The sequence below is a fragment of the Lingula anatina genome, chromosome 2 (genome assembly GCF_051362555.1).
Source record: "Lingula anatina isolate TDL-2025a chromosome 2, LinAna3.0, whole genome shotgun sequence".
Taxonomy (NCBI): domain Eukaryota; kingdom Metazoa; phylum Brachiopoda; class Lingulata; order Lingulida; family Lingulidae; genus Lingula; species Lingula anatina.
The window spans coordinates 4094355-4112351 of NC_141768.1; the positions used below are offsets into that span (position 1 = coordinate 4094355).

The 17997-nt window shown below is 34.0% G+C and overlaps 3 protein-coding genes across 9 annotated transcripts in view; 1 reads left to right on the top strand and 2 right to left on the bottom strand.

The window, feature by feature from the left end:
• The window catches only part of LOC106180800 (unconventional myosin-XV-like), a 60759-nt gene extending 54301 nt beyond the window's left edge, over positions 1-6458 (bottom strand). The window contains exon 1 of one of the 5 annotated variants that reach the window (XM_087006448.1): positions 5622-6458. The gene's annotated coding sequence lies outside the window, so the exon portion shown is untranslated. Of the gene's footprint in view, positions 1-232; positions 861-901; positions 1164-1300; positions 1585-5621 lie in introns of those variants that run through there. The other 4 variants (XM_087006450.1, XM_087006445.1, XM_087006446.1 and 1 more) reach the window with 4 other exon arrangements.
• A 149-nt stretch (positions 6459-6607) lies between these two features.
• Positions 6608-12705, bottom strand: LOC106180845 (developmentally-regulated GTP-binding protein 2). Its single transcript, XM_013564995.2, has 14 exons — positions 12489-12705; positions 11858-11946; positions 11088-11159; positions 10619-10708; positions 10339-10399; positions 9977-10067; positions 9652-9724; positions 9205-9295; positions 8834-8931; positions 8552-8628; positions 8234-8322; positions 7728-7792; positions 7300-7353; positions 6608-7096 (listed from the first exon to the last, which is right to left on the bottom strand). The coding sequence occupies exons 1-14, from the start codon at positions 12550-12552 to the stop codon at positions 7007-7009; spliced, it is 1104 nt and encodes a 367-aa protein (XP_013420449.1). The 5' UTR covers positions 12553-12705; the 3' UTR covers positions 6608-7006.
• Positions 12706-12813: 108 nt separating this feature from the next.
• Positions 12814-17707, top strand: LOC106180846 (cytochrome c oxidase assembly protein ctaG). Of its 3 annotated transcripts, none has more exons than XM_087006452.1 (7): positions 12814-12950; positions 13322-13435; positions 13947-14405; positions 14670-14825; positions 15319-15444; positions 16577-16618; positions 16786-17707. In XM_087006452.1, the coding sequence occupies exons 3-7, from the start codon at positions 14001-14003 to the stop codon at positions 16972-16974; spliced, it is 918 nt and encodes a 305-aa protein (XP_086862578.1). In that variant the 5' UTR covers positions 12814-12950; positions 13322-13435; positions 13947-14000; the 3' UTR covers positions 16975-17707. The 3 variants fall into 3 exon arrangements, with proteins under 3 accessions (XP_086862578.1, XP_013420451.2, XP_013420452.2); XM_013564997.2 differs by having other exon boundaries at positions 12865-12962; XM_013564998.2 differs by lacking the exon at positions 12814-12950 and adding an exon at positions 13014-13184.
• The last annotated feature ends 290 nt before the right edge of the window (positions 17708-17997 follow it).

The window sequence follows — 17997 nt, forward strand, 5'->3', positions numbered from 1 at the left end:
AAAAATAATTTCATCAGAATGATACTCTACAAATGCACTTCAATGTTACTAGTTTTCATCAGCAACTACAGCTCACTATGGGATTAATGGTAACACTGCCTATTGCTACGTTAAATAAAGGTAAAAGCTTAGATCACACCTCAATATGAGGCCAAAAGTAACAAAATTACTATCTTCATTACGTGATAACATGAATCTTCGGTCCTGTTTTCGCATTACAACAAGCACTTACCAGAGATATATCACACTTATACACAATAATCAACAACACAGAATTGTGAGAGACGAGTTCAGATCCTGTTTCACTTTAGCAAGAATGTCTCCAGGTGATCCCTCCATTCTGGTATCATATTTCTTCGACGGCTCACCTGTAAGCGTTTTTGTCGCATAGATGACTGATCAAGTAAGAAACGTACCACCTCCTCTTTTTCCTACATGTCTAACATATAATTCTGCCCTGTTACATATGGCAAGTAGGCTGTAGATGTATGAAGACAATACCCACTGTCTTCTACGTCATTCTGTTTTTCAACACTGAGGAAGGTTCAATAAAGAACTCATAAATTCATGTTTGGTAACTGCTTAACTGATAAGGCTTAAAATCAACAAAACTCTGTCCAGAAACCTTTAAACTGAAGTCACGAGCAGCCTGCCTTCCTTAAGTTAAAGGCATGATCAGTTAAGCTGTCCCAGCAACACTGTCTCCAGCTGTGCTTTCTCCCCATTACCTGTCCAGCTTTCACAATACCTGGACACTGGTTTGCATAAGAATTAACACCAGCTGGGTTAATCAAGTCCATAGAAATTCCATACAACTAACGGCTGGATTATATACGTCTATCACTACAGTCTTGTGTCTGAACTACTGGTAGGGGTTGGCTGGGTTTAGTCTTTGACTTACCTGAGAAAAATGACTTGTAACCTTATGCCCTGCTCAACATATCTGGTGTGGACACCTTTATGTACGTCATTTAACTGTTTTGAAATCTTGTTAGGTGCACCTAAACCACACCTTATTTGTTCTGTGAGCAGTTCAATATTTGCAAAGCACATACGGTGTACAATATACCTTCATTATTTATAGATCAGTTACTATATTCCTCCGTACAAGTTATACATCAAATCTACATTATATCGATGATAACTAATCACAGAACAAATACTTCTTAGAATGAAAAATCTTTATTGTATATCTTCATACTTGTTACAAAGTATCAAAGGGGACCCGGGCATTTTTATACCTGTTTCATTTACGGTACTCTGAGTAGATATTAAGTTTTAAAAAACTCAGTACAGATACCTTTCTACAGATGGATACTGGTCACCATTGTCCACTCACATCCAGTGCTACTGTACACAGACCTTTGTAGGGTTCAATAAGTGGGCAATCAGGTTGAATGGACTTTCCTTATTCAAATTGAGGCGTGATTCAATGAGATCACACCCACCCCACCCAATAACAATACAGTGGCTACACCTAGTAGCAATAAAGTGAACTAACAAAGCTATAGAACTGCTATCAAATTGTTTAGACCAGGGGATTTAACTTTGATAAGACACAAATGGGAGTGTGTGCGTGTGCTAGGCAGTGGTGGTGTTTTGGTGGGCAACAATATCTCGATGCATGTACCAGTGTAAGAAATATATTTCAGCTGAGTGAAGGAAAATCAAGCTTGGTACATGGCTAAAAATTATTCATTCAAAAGGTGAGATGAGATATATAATTTTTTTATGGTCTGATATTGGTTTTTATCACTAATAAAGTTTCATTAAAATGTTTTAATATTTGCATTAGCTTAAACCATTTCAAAAATTATGACAAACAGACCCTGGGCAGATATCAAGAGAGTAACTTCAATGAATAATCTAAAAACAAATAGCCACCCATTTTGATCAATTTGTATCAAGACAGATGTATATGGCATTCAAACTTTATTTCATGAAATTTAACATCCAAATTATGAGACTACTGTCAACCCCTCTACTTTTATGCCTTCCTCTCTTAAAATCTAACATCAAAAAACAAATTTATAAATATCTCATATAGCAGCAAAATATAGTCACTTAGCTCAAAAGAAAGGACCTATATACACCATCTAAAAAGATCATAACTAAAAACTTGGGCAACTTGAGCTTTATCAATGTAAATAATGCTAATACGCAAATACTGTTCACCCACCTGGTTAATCCAAGACATGGCCGTTTTGTCCACTTCAATGTCCCTCTAAATGACCAGCTATCTCAGTGACACTGACCCCATGTCAGTGCACTTGCCTGGTAGAAATTCTGTTCGTGATAACTTTTGCTTGCTAGGTAGCCAGGATATTTCTATAAGCTTCACTGTCCCCTCAGTAAAGTGTTCAAAGGATCAATCTTTTATCACTCCCTCAGAGGTCAGGACCACTAAAGATAACAATGTCTAGGTATTAAAAATATGCTCATTTCAATACCAAAAGAAAGGTGCTGGAAAGGAATTTCGGGTCACAGACCAAAGTTGAGCAAGCAAGGGTTAGAATAGTCTTCTTGACTTAAGGTGAACAGAATTTGATGTGCAGTGACTTGGGTAACAATTTAAAGATTACAATTCAAACACACATACCAAATAATGTTTAAAGAAAGGAATGAGTTGCGTAAAAAGAAAAAGAAAACATTCTCATGTACAACATTTACGGGACTGAAAAAAAGTGAGTGGGTGGCAGATTTTGCAATGAGATCTTAAATCATAAAATGCTACAGAAAAAATGCACAATCATCCATTATATCACTGCATGTGAATTTACTTGGCAGAGATGCTAGTGGGGTCCGGAAAGAAAACCTGAACTTTTTTTTGGCAAAGACGGGGGGGGGGGGGGGGGGGGGGGGGGGGGGGGGGGGGGGGGGTACAAATTGATTATGAAACAATTACTATATTTCAAATTTTATTTAATAAATATATTGCAATATATGTCTTCACAACTTCATGGTAATTTTCAACAGTTGTTTCCAAGGATAATCTTGACATTGACAAGATGGAAGTGCCATCAGTACATAAACACCTACCACCCATAGTAGACAGTAGGCCTAATGATCCCTCACGTAAGCTTGATAATCACCAGCATGATAATGATAGTCACTAAATATTAATCCCTTTCATTTATCATTTTCAAAGATTGGTAATGGCTTTCGTGGTAATGCCCAAGCAACAAAAATGTGTAAAAACAACTACGTGCTTTGGCATGCTTAGTTGTTTTAGCATGGTTTTTCAGAGCTTTTTTACCACTGCTTCCGTACCGGATCACGTCGTTGCACCATACACACCAAGCTTCTCCGGGGGACTTTCGCTTCCGAACATAGGTAGAAAAAAAATCGTCATTATTGTCCTTTTCCTCCAGCCAACTCCAACTAAATCTATTTTTGACAGTAATGTCGATGTTTCTAATATCGTCTGTTCCCCTCTCCGCGAAATCCATTTAGTTTGGTTTAGTTCAAAATTCCGCGCACGCGGTGTCAAAACTTTCCACATGGGTGCCGACATTAAAGCCTACATTTCCAACCAATCAAGCGCCATAAATAAATCACGTGCTACGGTTGTGACTAGATATTGTGTTGAAACGCAGCTCTGTCGCAATGGTTGAAATGCGACGTTCCTCTGACGCATCGTTCGTCCAGTCCGCGACCACGTTAAAAACGAGAATTCCGGAACAAAATATAGTACCAGAAAATTTTATAACTGGACGCAAAAAACCGGAATTCCGGTAAAAACCGGAAGACTAGCATCCCTGACTTGGGTATCAAATATGGTTCCCAAACAAATTTGTTTTAAAACTGAGCAGCGTGCTTTCTTTTCAGTTACATAGCAATTAAAAGTGTTAAGATTCTTTACCTAAATAAAAACTACTTATTACTTATTTATATGGCATTTTAAGAAAAACACTTTGTGAAAGCCTTTGATATTGATTTTATCAGATGAAAGTGTTTTTATTAAAAACACATAATGAAAGCCCTTGATTACTGTGACTTTGAATAATTATCCTCTAGTATTTCATTCTTGCTCTGTGTGTGTGTGTGCGTGTGTGTGTGTGTGTGTGTGTGTGTCATATTTAGTTAGCAATCTAGTCTAAAAGATATATGGGTATAAATAATGTTTAACTTAGCAGCTTAAGTCAGAGCAGAAGTGTTACTGAAATGTCTTCCATACAATTGCTAAAAGCCAGTGTCCGATATTAAACAAATAAAAATGCACAAAATTAATCTGCGGCCCTGGCAAAGGATAGTAAATATGTGGAAAACAAATTATATATCACTGCAGTACTTTTGGACTGGGGTGTGGGGAAAATTGTAAGACCTGCATGGAAAAGAGAGGTAAATCTGTAAAAGATGTGTGGAAACATCAGTACCTTATTACGGGTGTGACTGAAATGCGCAATACACTGCAATACAGCGCAACACAGCGCAATACACTTGATAACACAAGTCCAGTTGCAAGTAAACACAGGAAAGGGTAATCTCAAATAAAATAGGGTGATATAAAAGCAAAATATAGTACATAGTAATTAATATTGCTGATACAACTTGACAATTTTTTCATTGTTTGGTCAGCCGCCATGTTGGCGAGTAGCTCTTCTTGGCCAGTAATATATCCAAGAAGAGCCACTCGCCAACATGGCTGCCAACCGGACAATATAAAAGTCTTGCTGATTTGTTAAGTCATATAAACGATATTACTTACCTAGTAATGTATAGGTTGCTTTTATATCACCCTACTTTGCTGGGAATGGTCATTTCTTTTGTGTAATTGCAACTGGATTTGATTTTTGAAGTGTATTGCACTGTGTTGCGCTGTATTGCGGTGTATTGCGCATTTCAGTCACACCGCCTTATTACCAATGCTTTTAATCGTGTGTGCTCTAGTTAGGAAGCCCTGGATGTCTTAAGTTGACATTACATGCAATTTTTTTTTTAGCTTATCTGCATATAAGCTTTAGCCCTTTCAGAAAATATATATAAAAATAAATATGGTAGACTTGGATTTATCAAATGCATCAAGTGTCAAATGCTTATGCACTTCACCTTTACTTAAAAACACAATTAACTGGTAGTCATTGGATATCTCATAGTCATATAGCCAGTGTGTTCTATGTAATAGCAAGTATCTGCTTTAATGAACTCTCTGCAGGTGTTAAAACTGCCAAATTAAATGTAATGACTGTCTGGCTACAGACAGTTTCATACTGAAAAAAAGAAAAGAAAAACATCCCCATCGTCCTCCTTTAGGACTTCATTAGTGGAAAGTTTCTGAAAAAAAATTTAAAATGCTAAGCACTTTATCATTTGTTGAAATAGATATTTTTGCAATGGTGGTAAAAATGAAATAAAATAATATTCTAAGACTAACTAAACATCATGTAAACATCAACAATCGCCTACACGAGGTCGAAGCACCGTCGTTTATTCTCTTACAAACGATTTATCTATTTTACGACTTAACTTAATCAAGTTCCAAAAGCAGCTCTGAGCTGCAAAATACAAAAATTTGATAGCAGCCACAAAGGTTAAAACATTTTACTCTTTCTATAAAAACATACATCTATGAAATTGAAATACATGACGTACCGTGTGCCGTTTCATTTATTGCTTGTTACCTTTTTAGTGCCCAGTGCTCGCTACGGAAACGATATTAACGAACTTCACTAATAAAAACAATTCTTCATGTGTAAGTTGTTACCAACAAAATCCCAAAGTCTCCCTGAAGTCTAACATGACGGAGAACGAGAATTAATTGTACCAGTGCATCATCTTGTCATGCTGCAAATTAGGTACTAAGTCTCGCTTTCGATGTTTGGTGCATTAGTTGAGACAAGTTGTAATGAGATTGTTCATGTTTCTCAACAACCGCAATATGGATGTGCAAAAGACCAAAACCAGTTTTATATCAAATGTAAAGGATATTGAAGTTTTGAAGAATTTTTAATTGCAGTAAAAGTTTTAAATTGCTGTCAGTCAAATTTTGTAATTATGTTATGAAAGCCATAAAATTTTTGATTAAAATTAATAGCCTTCTATGCATACATCCATTCAAAAGCATCAATACTTTATCGAAATATACTTTATTTGATCTGGATTAGATGAACCCAGCAGCATATATGAAGACCAAGTCACCAAAATATATAATATATAATTGGTTCCTGTTCTTAGACATGTCAAATCATTAGCCTTTGTATTCTAGTAAATTCAAGATTCATATTTTGCAATGATGAGAGCATCTCTATGGCAAGCACTGAATCAATTCGGAAGCACTGAATCAATTCTGAGTTGATAATTACAACTAATCACAAATCTAATCACTTAAATAAAAAATTAATTTTCTGTATCCAAAGTTTTATTATTGATAACCAATATGTGGCTTCACTTAAATAGTTATAACCTTTAAACTTTATGTATATTTGTTTACAAAAAAAAAAAAAAAAAAAAAAAAAAAAAAAAAAAAACAGGCCTCATATGGAGAATTTATACTATTGAGATAAGGTAATAAATGTCAGGAAAACTGAAATTAAAAAAAGTTATTTGAAAAATACACTTGGATACAGTGTTAGCTGAAGATGGCACTGGGCAAAAAGTAACAAAAATGTGACATTAATCTGTTTTATTAATTATCACGTCAGTCATTTGTTTCCTTTGCCTTCTAGCATCATGGCAGCATTCACACTATACAAAATAATGTGCTTTTCTGATCCTTAGAACCAACACTTTTTTATGCTTATATTTTGTCCACAAATAGTTTTCTAAAAAAAATGGCATGTGTACCAAATTCTGAAATCTAGTGTTGCACTTGAAGTTACTGGTTTTAATAAAATCTACTGAAGTACAGTGAAAAAAATGTTTTACATGATGTCCAGTATTTGCACATTTTCTCAACCACTTCATTGGTTCTCACTAGATTAAGCCGACTCATTTCAGTATTAGTCCAGGTGCTGCTTTGTAGATAGTTGCCCCCATCCCCTTTCCAGAAAAAAAATTCCACAAATTCTCAGAGGTTAGAAACAATACATATAACATCGTCTTGCTCCATTTTATGTTGTAATCCAACCCTCTGGGGACTGAACTTGACACTTGTACCCTGTAATAAAAGAAACAATTTCCAATTATACAAAAATTGTCATGTAAAATGGACCTTATGGACCCTTATATATCTTTTAAATCAGTGACTAAAACTGAATTAAAATGAGTCCTTTTATTCTATTTCCTATCATTTTTCTTTTATTTACTAATTACAATGAAAATAAATTAAGAACCTACTCAAAACCCTGAGAAAGCACTTACCCAAACCAATGCATATTTAAATTTTTCCACCATTGTTCTGTGGACAGAATGGCACTGAAACATATATATATATATAAGAAACATATCTAGACCTTTCATAGCTTCCACTCTAATATTTGGTAAAAAGAAACATTATAAAAGGTATGTCAAGTATAAACAGTATCTAAATGACACACAGTCTCTAATATTGCCTCATAAGATTACTCAATTATAAATACCTTAAGACTTTAAAATAATCTAATTTTTGTTGTGATATTTTTTAACATTCTCAAAAATTAACAAACTTCACTTGAAATATTTCTGCAACATCAAGCAATCAACAAAAATCTCTGAGGTTTGATGTGCAGAATGAGGATTGCACAGTTCAGAAGAAACTACACTGCAATGAAAAATAAGACAAAATCTAGTTCTATAAGGCAGCAACTTACCACATGTTCTACTGTCGATCCATTTCTCATTATAAGTGCTTCACCCTCACCAAAGTCAGGACGTGCTGGAACAACATGAAACTTTAATCATCACTGACTGGACAATGTCTTAAAAAAAGATTCATTAATAAAATAATGGAGATTATCATAAAATGTAGACCAAAAACATGCAAATAAAAATTATTGAGGTTAAATTTTGATGAAATGACTTTCTTCTGTGAATATGGACTCAAAATGCAAATGTACCTATAGGTTGGAAGTGATCTGGGGTGGTAGGGTGGGGGATGGGGATGGTAAGAATATTATTTGCTTAGAAAAACAAAACTCAGCCTGGATTTGAATCTTGATTAAGACATTTGTGTAAATACATGATAATCATTTGTTTGTCGAGAAAATTACTTTCCTCTTATGTGGATGTGATTCCTGTGTATCGTAGTACACATGTTGAGCATATGCTAATGATATGACAAGTGTGTATGTGTGTGTGTGTGACATCATGGCTTTACCTCCTCTTCTTTTTGTGAATATTCTGATCAAGTCCAGGTGCTCCCAGACCTTGTCCACCAAATAATCCAAGTTTAATTTCATATTGCAACTGAAAAACAAAACAAAAACAAACTAATAAACAAGTAAACCAGAATCTTCATAAGCAATTTAAAGTTAATTTACACCCCAAGGAAAAAAGTTTTTCACTTCAAACATAACTTTTTATGAGAACTGATGACAGACAGCACTATGCAGTACATTTGTGCAAGTATTTTGATTAAAATTTTTAAGTAGGTAAATGCGATAAAATACAACTTAAGAATAACAAACTCACGCACCTTACAACTACTGTGTGGGGTTCCCTGGCCAGCTTATCTACTTCTTCTATAGAAATCTGGTCAATTTTGTTATAAACCTGGGTAACAAAAGGACACAAAATATACATTTAAGATTCTATGTTTTGTTTTTCAACTCAGAAAACAAGAATACTTTTTACTTAATATGTTTCCAAACAACACAATGTTATCACGGTCAAAATGGCTTTATGTTTTTATGTTTTTTTCAAAAAGCCCTCTTACAAAGATATTGTTAACTATAACAAGAACAAAGGAATCACTTACATATAAGCAAGGCAGGTATTTTCTGTTGTCAAGTATCACATCAATAAACTGATCTGGTGTGGCGTCTTCTCTGAAGAGTACTTCACAGTTAAATATTTCTGGCAAAAATTATGGAGAAAATAACAGGATGTTTCTTTCTTATAAAATGGTTGTATGATCTCTTTTGGAGCAAAAAAAAAAAAGGGCGTACTTTTATAAACTTAAAATGGAGATCAGAAATAATTTTCTTGCGCTTAATATCATTATATGAAACATTTTATAACATCTCTAAGTAATTCTAATTATATCTGTGGCATTCTGTGTAGGGAAATGTATGAACAATTATGGCAAAAATGATTTTCCACAAACCAAAAAAACTTCTCAAAGGATACTGTATTCATGTAAAATCATCTGTACCATCTTCTCATTGCACTTGGTTAATGGTAAAGTGGAGTTAAAGGACAGGCCACCAGCTTTTTTGGGCTGTAATGAAATATATATAAATATAGTGTAGATATCTTCAATATAAGATTAGAATGGTTGAATATCATACAAAAGAAAATTAATTAAACTTTCTAAGTATCTTTACATTAATTGTAACGTGTTTAATTCCTAATACCTAACTATAAAGTTATATATTTGAATAGTAAATAACAGTAAATAGTAACCACACAGCTTAATGTCTTGCAGCTCTTATAATACCTACAAATTGCAAATCATTGGATAATGTAAACCAGAGGTCAAAATTATAACATGGACAGACATCCAAACACCACATGTGTAGCTAGGCTTAACTAATTTGAGATATTACACGCAAGTTCCTCTGACAAAAACAATACCTTGAAATAAATGTTAGGCTTCGTTTGGTTTAACCTGATGCCAACAGTTTCCAACTCCTTTTCTAACAGCTCCCTAAAACAGTAAATTTCTTATGTACATTCAATTGATGATCTGCATTGTCAAAAATAATTACATGTCATACCAAAGATCTATTTTTTTTTCTTTTTTTTTTTTCTTTTTTTTTTTTTTAATGGCAACAGAGCTTTGCTGATGATAATTGTAAGAGGTCTGGTCAAAATGATCATCCAAGTTTCAGCAAAATTTCAAACTCTGATATTACAATATACAAATATACATACAGAAGACTGCAATATCTTAACTAACCTCTGTGAATGGCTTTTTGAAGCATCACACATTATGATGACAAGATCTGCCGTTCTTGCCACAGCAATAACTTGTCTACCACGACCTTTACCTGTTAACATACAGAAAGATGCTATAAAATATATACTGTTCAGTTTATGACAAGAGACTCTGGTAGTGATATTATTAAGCAAAACGTTAATATTATTTAAGGCTGCCACATAAATAGCCATGCCAAATTTGAATGCCAATTAAAAAAAAGATCTATGCCTGCATTGTATCCCAGCATATTTCTAAAAAGACGACTTATTTCATGCTACCATGAAAAACCATCCACTTAAATCTGATTAAATAAATATAAAATATAGAAAAGTATCTATTACCTTGTGCTGCACCCTCAATAATACCTGGAAGATCTAGCAGCTGGATATTTGCACCTTTATGCTAAAAGAACAAATTTAAATATTATTCTAGCAGTAATAAGAACAGAATGCTTTTTTTTATTGTATTTACCTGAATAAACCCAGGAACACACAAAGCGCCTGACCATATGGCATTTACCTGAATTACCCCAGGAATATATGTAAAAGTACCTGACCATATACTGTTTACCTGAACAACACCGAGAATACACAATTAAGTACATGACCAATTAGTATTTACCTGAATGACGCCAGGAATACAGGTAAGAGTAGTAAACTCGTAGGATGCACATTCACTTTCTGTCTCTGTCAGAGTGCTGAGCAATGTGGACTGAAAAGGTAATACTGGAATTCATTCCTCTGCATTAATCAAAAATCTTAAACTAGTGCTTAAATAATATAACAAGTAGAATACACCAAAATACCAAGTCATAAATACTGAATGTTTAAACATGCTTAAGACAGAATTTTTTTTTACTTGACGAAAATATGCATCATAAAGTAAATCAAACTACAATATCTTAAGTCCCAAACAAAGTTGTATCTTGTAAGTCTTTATATCATATAAAGCTACTAAAAAGGTCATACAGAATCTGAATGAGACAAGTACTAGTAGAGCAATGACTCAAGAGTAGGACAAAATCATTTTCTTTTTTTCTAGGAATAAATTTAACGGCTTGTTTGAATTTTCCAATCAAGCCCTTACTTACCTTGCCAACAGAAGGGAATCCAATAAGTGCTACTCTAGCATCACCTGACTTCATAACATCAAAACCTTCACCCTGTAGAGAAATGAACACACACCATTTTCATCAAGTTACAAGAAAGATGAAAAGTGTGTGTATTTGTTGTATGCCTGGGTCATTGTGTTTGAAATTTGATGCTGTCATCACTGGTTTTGGATGATAATCTGCCCACGTCAGTTTAGAGTACATCATGTTCAAGACATGAAATTTTACAATTCCGGTGCATCCTATATATTTATTATATTTAATAAGTCTAACTTTATGTTTTTTTTCTCTTTTCACTTGTCATTTCTATTTCTTTTTTTTAATATAAATCTATGCAAGTGTGATAAAAATTAAAGGCATGCATGGGTGCAAATGTGTGTTGTTATAATGTGATACACTGTTTTACCAGGTTTTTCCAGTAGTAAAAATTATCTTTAATAATGTTAACTGCATATTACTCTTACTCAAAGGAACCCTGCAATATTTAAGAGTTATAAACAATTGCTTTTCCAACTCCTTCAATAGTGTTAAAATGTAAAAAAAAAACTTGCTTCAAAAAAAAAAATAATAATAATAATAACTGGTTACATCAAACCAAACTATCTTAGGATGATAAATGAAAGCGTGAAGAAATTAAATTCTTAAATGCAATTTTAATACATTTTGTGAAAGTGTGTAGTTGTTAAATTGTTAAAATTGTCCTAATTCTGTTTAGATAACATAATATCAAACTTCAGAAGCATATTTACCTTTGCCCCTGCCTTTCCAGTTGGCTCCAGTAACTGAGACCTGTACTTGGCTAGCTTGGCTTTCAGCAGACCCAGATGATACTCAGTGGCTGAAAATAAATGCAAACTTTGGGATGATACAGATATTTTTCTAACCAGTATATTACAACTTCTTGTGACACATGACATATACAATTTAATAAACTTTTATTAAATGTCTCCTTATATATAGAGGCAGATTCACAATTTATAAAAGAGGGTATGGAAGTTCCAGGACCGAAAAAAAGAAACTGGCCAGTTTTTGCTTTGAGTCAGCAAGTTTTTAAGACCCTGGTGTCTAAAAGGGTCAGTAGTGTTTGTCAGGGTAACCAGATTCTTGTAGTTTCAGAGATCAAACACAACTTCCTACTCTCCGCATGCCTCTATCATTGCAGGACTTACTAACACTCTGGGTGCAAAAGGGAAAATTTGTAATAAACTTAATCCTTAAGAGATCAAACATAGGTGTGATTAATTTCGAATGAGTATTATCTGTTTTTTTTTTTTAATTTACAGTCTTCTGTAAGAAATGATAACTATCTGACAGTCACAGACTCACAGTGACACAAGATTGGAATTGTGAGTCTTATGACATGACAGTCTGTGGCATTACCCTTATTCTTCTGGGTTCGAGCTACCTCTCGCTCTATCTCTGCGATCTTCTCCAGGATTCCCATCTTGACACAAGTGCAGGAGCAAACAATTTCCTTCTACAGAAAAACTATACTCCGGATTGAGAGGACGACACAAGACCTCGTCTGCCTGCAGTTCCCTAGCATTTACATTCACACTGTCGGCCTGCCATGTTGTGATATGTTCGGCTATTTCCGTGAACATCAAACTATAATGATTTGTCAACAACATTTATACCAGCTTTATTGATTTAATAATCATATGGATTCTCTGAGTAAAATTTGTGCGATACTATAAATTTAGATGAATTTAGTAATTATTTGACATATTTCTTTCTTCGGATAACTTCGTAATAAAGATGGCTGCGCCCATGGAGATCACTCCGACAAGAATTTGCCTAAAGATCGTCATTGTTGCCGGCATTACCATTCAGTAATATTAGGTATTATAAATAGTGGGTATTAAAATGGTCTTGTTTAAAACTTTGTATATCGCTTAAAAGAAAGGAATTAAAATTTTGAAGGAAGACCGTTTAACCAAAGTATTCGATCAGAATCAACGATGTGACCTTGAACTTTATTAAAGGAGGCAAACGTGATGTAACTCAAAAGTGAATTATGTAGAATGACCAGCCCACTTAAAGAGGCTTGAAACTCTCTGTGTCATTTTGAATGCTGTAAGTTACTTATTTCAAGTAGTTCAAGTTGTTTTTTGTGAGAATTTGGTTTAATATTATTGTGTTAAACGATATACATTTGGGTTTTTGAACTACAACTACATTTATGTAAGTGCTGTGTTCTACCTCTGGTGTAGTTGCCACTGACAGTGATCATCTGGGAATATCATTGTCAGTTCCAAGCAAGAGACACTCAACTCTTCTATCAGGAAATTTCCATTCAACTGAGCGCTAGCAGGGAAGTGTTTTAGGTAAGTTTTGCAGTATTCCAAAGCTTACGGCTATTGTGAAATGTAAACAGAGGATAATTATTGCCCTTGTCTATAGAACTGATAGAAGATGTAGTAACGAAATAGAGGGTCCAGGTAACAGAAAGTCCACCTCCATTTAGCTATAATGGTTAGAGTTTGTCTGACTTAAGTTGGTCAAAATCTAGGGTGAGGCTTACCTAGCTGTACAAATGAATGGGAAGTGGACTGTCTATCATGGGGGACTCTGTCATGTTACACCGGTACTTGTGCAGCTGTAAAACTTAATTAAAGGTTAAAGTACATTATATACTATATAGTTATTGCAGCATCTGCCATACTTTACATCCAATTCAGGTATTCAAGATGTATTCAGTTAATTTCATTTTATTTATACATTTCAGTTTTAAAAAAGGTCTTAAATGATGGATTATGTAACAAGGTTATGTAAGATTTTGTGTTTCTGTATGTGAATTACATTGTTTCACATTGTGATCCCACTTCTCATTTTCAGGTGGATACCTCGTGATTTTTTTGTATGAGGTGAAACAGCTGTTACCAATACAGTATGCAGGCTTTCTATTTTCTTCAAAGAACTGCACTAAGACATCTTTCAAGACAACAGACATCTCCAGTGATTTCTTTCATTAAAACTGGATATCAGAGCAGCTATAAGAATTCAGCATCTGTGACATTAACAAGACCATTTAACTCGTGTAATAGACCAGGTTTGGACAAATTCAAATGGCCGAGCAGAACTTTAGGATATTTGAAGCAACACGGCGGAGCTTCATTATTTTTTAAAAGCTCTGAGCCATTCCAGAATGGATTAGTCATTGTTGCAGTTAGGAGAAAAAGTGGCGATTCTAAAGAAACATCTGATAAATCTGTGGTATATTATTTAGTTGGAGTAATATTTCTCATGCTAGGGTTTGGTGTCATTAGCGTCCCTTTGTTCAAACTGTTCTGTCAGGTGAGTTTGGCTTCCTTAAATATTTTACTTTAAAAACATACAATATGTAGTTAAAAATTTTACCTCCCAGATTGCACTGAAAAAAATATTGCTCAAGTATGTTAAAGCCCAAGTCCTGAATTTTTATTTTTTATACTTAAACATAGTGAAAAGATATCTTTCTTTACAACTTAATCAGTAGAGGAAAAGTTGTACAGACAATATACCACATGATATGGCACCTAATTTCTTAAATTGGTATTTTTAACTCCCATCTTCATATAGCAAGTGGGATTGGGAGGACAACCAACAAGAGGACATGATGCTTCCAAACTTGCTGAATTAGAACCTGTGGAAGACAGAGAGATCACAGTAAAATTTGTGGCAACAGTTAATAAGGCTCTTAAGTGGAAGTTTGTTCCCCAGCAGACGTCTGTCCAGGTGAGACCATTTATAGGTGATCATTAGAGCGACAATCATTTGTATGATAATAGGTTGTGTAAACCTGTGTTGCACGTTTATAAAAGAAGCATGTTAGTTATAGGGATTGACCAGTGTTTCCAAGTCATGGTTAGATCCAAAGAATAAAAATTTACTGAACACTTCAAAAGTAGCTATCCATAAAGACAATAAAATGGCCTTTTTTCTGCCTTACTTTTTAGATAAGAATATATTTTTCAGACAGATTCAGTTCTATTGCTTTATTGCTTTGTCTATAGAAACATTTATTTTTTCCACAGGAATTAAAAAATTTAACTTAACAGTTCTTATTATTATTACTCAAAAATTTATTTATTTATTTTTATTTCTTTTAGTCTGTAATCATTGGTGGTAAGTTTCTAAATGCTTCATTTTTATTTATTTATTTATTTTATTATTATTATTATTATTATTATTATTATTATTTTAGACTTATTTTTTCTTTAAAAATTAGGTGAAGCCTGGCGAGACAGCCCTGGCTTTCTTCACTGCCAAGAATTTGACTGACAGGCCAGTAACTGGAATTTCAACCTATAATGTTCTGCCCTACCAAGCAGCAGTACATTTCAACAAAGTACAGGTAATTATCCTCTCACTTTTGAGACAAAAGTTGGATATCACATTATCCTGCCTTTCTGTCAGCCATGCATTTTTAATCTCTGCTGTTTTTTTCCCAGACCATTAGACTGAGGAACTTGAAGCTTTGGGGACTGATAGACCTATCATCAGGGCGTGCAGGGGCCCCTTTAGAATTGAAGAATGTCTGGGAGTAGGGCTTCTTTGGGGATGGATGATTTTCATATTTCATTTCCTCTCTGTTTCTCTCTCTAACTTCTTTTAAAAATGACCAAAATGCGCACAAAATGACTTCAAAGGTCTAGAAATCTTCATGCTATTCATTTTTAGTAGTGTTCGCCTTAAAGGAACAACAGTAAGGGAAAGGTAGGGTTGTTACCTTTTAAATAGTCATGCATGTAGGCAGATTCCTTATGGGGTTGTTATGATGTTTATAGTAATCGGTACCCAGGCAATGGCATTAATATCTATGGGGGTGGGGACCCTGGGGGTGAGCTACCCTTGACACTGTGACATAGTGTAGGAAAATGCGATGGGTGCTTATTGACAGTATCTGGTCATTATTGTTTCCCCATGCAAACTGTGAACAAATAAATGGAAATGATATGTTGTAAGTGTTTTTATTGAAATTGATCTGTGCAGTAGTATTGCTTTCACATGTGAAAGTTTGAAATGTTCATTATCTACACTTACTGAAGGCGTACCTGTAAGCTTTTTGTCTCAACACTTGGGACTTTATCAGCCAACTTTAAAGTTGTGAGACAGTGTATTGTGAACAGTCTAGTATGAACTGCTCACTATTACACCATACCTGTTCTCGCTAGACTGTCACTATATACATACTCATAACTAAAGTGACTGGGGAAGTTTTTGTAGGTTAGCTTTCAGCTAGTGTATAAATTGAACACTTCAGATTTTCGTCATTATGAAGCTGTAAATGATTTTTAGAGTATGCCATTGGAATGATTGTTCTTCATAGGACCACCCTGATAAAATATTTCAAAATATGTGTCATCCTTTTACCCGATTTTCTTCTCTCAAAATACTACTGGTGACTATAGTACTTTCGATACTAAAGTAATAAGAAAGGTTTAAAGAAGTGACCAACCACAATTTCATACATGTTTTTTTTCTAGTGCTTTTGCTTTGAAGAACAAAGGTTAAACCCACAGGAAGAGGTAAGATTGTACATAAGTTTAATTTTCTCATAAAAGAACATGCTTTATCTGGTTAAAGGCTTTTTTATCAGACTGACATAAGTCAGTTTTATTGGAAAATATTATGAAATATTATTGTAATTCTTATCTCTTAGTTGCATACCTTACAGAGAGTTCAAATCTTTCAGGTTGACATGCCAGTATTTTTCTACATTGATCCAGAGTATGCAGAGGACCATTACGTGGAGAAGGTCAATGAAATCATTCTTTCTTACACCTTCTATGAATCTGATGGGTCAGTCAAGCTACCCCTGCCTGGGTATGTGGAAAGTGTTGACACAAAAGGGAATAAATTACCAATGCCTGCAGTTGCTTGAAACACTGGAGAACTAGAAATTGTGAAAATTGAGAAAAGGTTGATGACATTTCATCTCACTATAACAAGAGACCTGTTCTTTCTTATTTATGCATTGTGGAAGTCTGTTTGTACAGTTCATTTGGAAATGATTTGAAAGTTGAGAAATAAGGCATTCAAAGAGGATTGTTTTCCTAAATTTATTGAAGAAAGAACCATTATTATGGTGAGGTGCCTTTTTCTAAAATCTAGAAAAGGCAATTTTTATGTCTGTGATGGTAAAAGAATAATTATTTAGAATTCACTATCTGATTTAACGTGTCCACTCAGAGGAATTATAGTTAGGTTAGATATAACATGTTGCTGGCAGTTGTTATTACATACATGAACAAAATTGCTTTAGAGAAAATTTTTTCTTTCAAAATTGTAGAACTTGCTTAAATCTGGTGGCTACCATGAAAACTGAAAAATCTTTTGACTTTATGCAGTAAACTTTTTTTAATGTTGATTTAGTGTACTTTAATGACATTAGGTCAAAGTTTTTTAAAAGTATTATACCTTAAGTGTGCAAGAGCTCTTCAAGAATCTAACATGAGATTATAACAATTGATTTAATTTGATTTAATTTGATTTAATTTGCTTTGATTTCAGTCAGCATGCAAAATGTAAATTTATAAAGAGAATGAAGAAAAACATTTTATGTCATATGTTATTTGGTAAAATCTGGAGGTTGCGAATAAAATTTTGGTACAGTCTGTTGATTCACCCCCAATGTTAATTGTGAAATATTGCTTTAGTTGTGACTTACTCCCATTTTTTTTTCAACTGTATTACATGAAACTGCATTAATTTAGAAAAAGGGAAAAGTAAAAGAATGATACACATAAAAAATCACAGCACTTTTTAATGACAAAAATCCTCTGTTTCTCAAGTTGCTCTTTTAAATTATAAAGACACTTCATATTGACAGTTAAGACTGCACTGAGCAGCGTCATATACTTGGTTAGGAAGCTGTAGTGACCTGTGATAATATAATGTTTTTTTT